At 61.2% G+C, this 1,568-nt stretch overlaps 1 protein-coding gene across 1 annotated transcript in view; it reads left to right on the plus strand.

Moving 5' to 3' along the window:
* The window catches only part of LOC101664502 (plasmalemma vesicle associated protein), a 15,792-nt gene extending 14,892 nt beyond the window's left edge, over positions 1-900 (plus strand). The window contains exon 6 of the mRNA XM_004698127.2: positions 598-900. Within this exon, the coding sequence (XP_004698184.2) occupies positions 598-604 (7 nt within the window). The 3' untranslated portion in view covers positions 605-900. The remainder of the gene's footprint in view (positions 1-597) is intronic.
* Positions 901-1,568: the final 668 nt, after the last annotated feature.

Here is a 1,568-nt window from a genome sequence, read left to right on the forward strand (position 1 = left end):
GCAGGATAAAGTATAGGTGTCTGCCTCTGCCGTCCCCTGGATTGTCCCAGGGCCTCCCAGGGGGCAGGGTCACCCACTTCAGGAAACACTGGTGTGGACAAAAAGAGGAGACTGAGTCCCGGCCTCGGGTCCCGGTGGGCAAGGGGTCAAGGGCTATCGAGCAAATTCCCAGGATCCCCAGGCCCCTGGATTGTCCCAGTGTCTCCCAGGGGACAGGATCACCCACTTTGGGAAACACTGGTGTGGACAAAAGAGGAGACTGAGTCCCGGCCTCGGTCCCGGTGGGCAAGGGGTCAAGGGCTATTGAGCAAACTCCCAGGATCCCTGGGCCTTTGGGGAATGTTGGGAGAGCCAGGGTGGCTGGGACAGGAGCCTCTGAATCCAGTCTCTTCATCTGCACCACCGGAGAAGGACACGAAGTCTGGGGAAGTTGGAGGAGGTGCATGAACCCCAACTAGTCTGGGGTCCCCCAGGGTGGGAGGGGGCAGGGCAGGTTTCTCGGGGGACGTCTTGCCCCTGGAGATGAGCATCCAGGGCTAGCGAGGGGCGTCGGGGTGACCACCTGCATGTCTGTGTTCTATCCCTTTCCTGCTCCAGTGGCTGAGGAGGTACCAGGCCTCAAGGACCGAGGGGGCCCCCCCGACCTGACGGTGCAGAAGATGCTCGCAGGGGCAACACAGCAGCCCCACCACCACCACCCCCAAGCCCGGGCCGTGCCCACCCCCACCTGACACCCAGCCCCACAGCCCTTTCCCACAGACACGGGATGACACCTCACGCAAGGAGCGTGCCACAGGCAGAGCCAACGACTTCACGTACAGGAGAGACATCGACGGCAGCGTCACCCACAGACACACGATCACCAGGTCACACTGACACGGTGGCCGTGATGGCACCCACAGACACACGGTCACCAGGTCACACTGACACGGTGGCCGTGATGGCACCCACAGACACGGTGTCAGCATCACACCGGCACGGGGATAACATCACCCACAGACACGGTGCCAATGCCACCCACAGACACGGTGCCAACTTCATTCACATGGGCACAGCATCGATGACACCCACAGGGGCAGCGTCCTTCCACACCCACTTTGTATTTTCACACCATGTCCCCTCCTCCTGCACACGGCCATGAGCCCCCCCTACCCTGCCCCCCCATCCTACAGCCTCACTTCCAGAAGCTTCCTCACACCCCACGCCCCACACACGCCCCCCTTCCCGCCCCTCTTCTCCCTGGGGGTTTTCCAGGCTCTTTAGAGAAAGAGGTGTGTGTGTGGGGGGGAGCAGAGCCATGCCCTTGGCCCTCAGGGAGGGATGCTGCCCGCCCCCTTACTCTCAGCCCCCACCTCCCAGCCCTGTCCGATGCCACAGAAATATTATCAGCACATAATAAACATTAGTAAACCCTTCAGGGACTCTGAAGACCTGATTTCTCCTTGGAAAAGGGACGTCGGCTGAGCGTGAGAAGAAAAACGGCCCTATAAAGATGAGGACTGGACAGTGGCCCCCTCTCCACTGCCCCAGGCCACCAGCCCCGCTGCCAAAAACAAATGATGGGCCAG

Source organism: Echinops telfairi, unplaced genomic scaffold, assembly GCF_000313985.2.
Source record: "Echinops telfairi isolate 266 unplaced genomic scaffold, ASM31398v2 ScPeMD7_7457;HRSCAF=8495, whole genome shotgun sequence".
Lineage (NCBI taxonomy): Eukaryota > Metazoa > Chordata > Mammalia > Afrosoricida > Tenrecidae > Echinops > Echinops telfairi.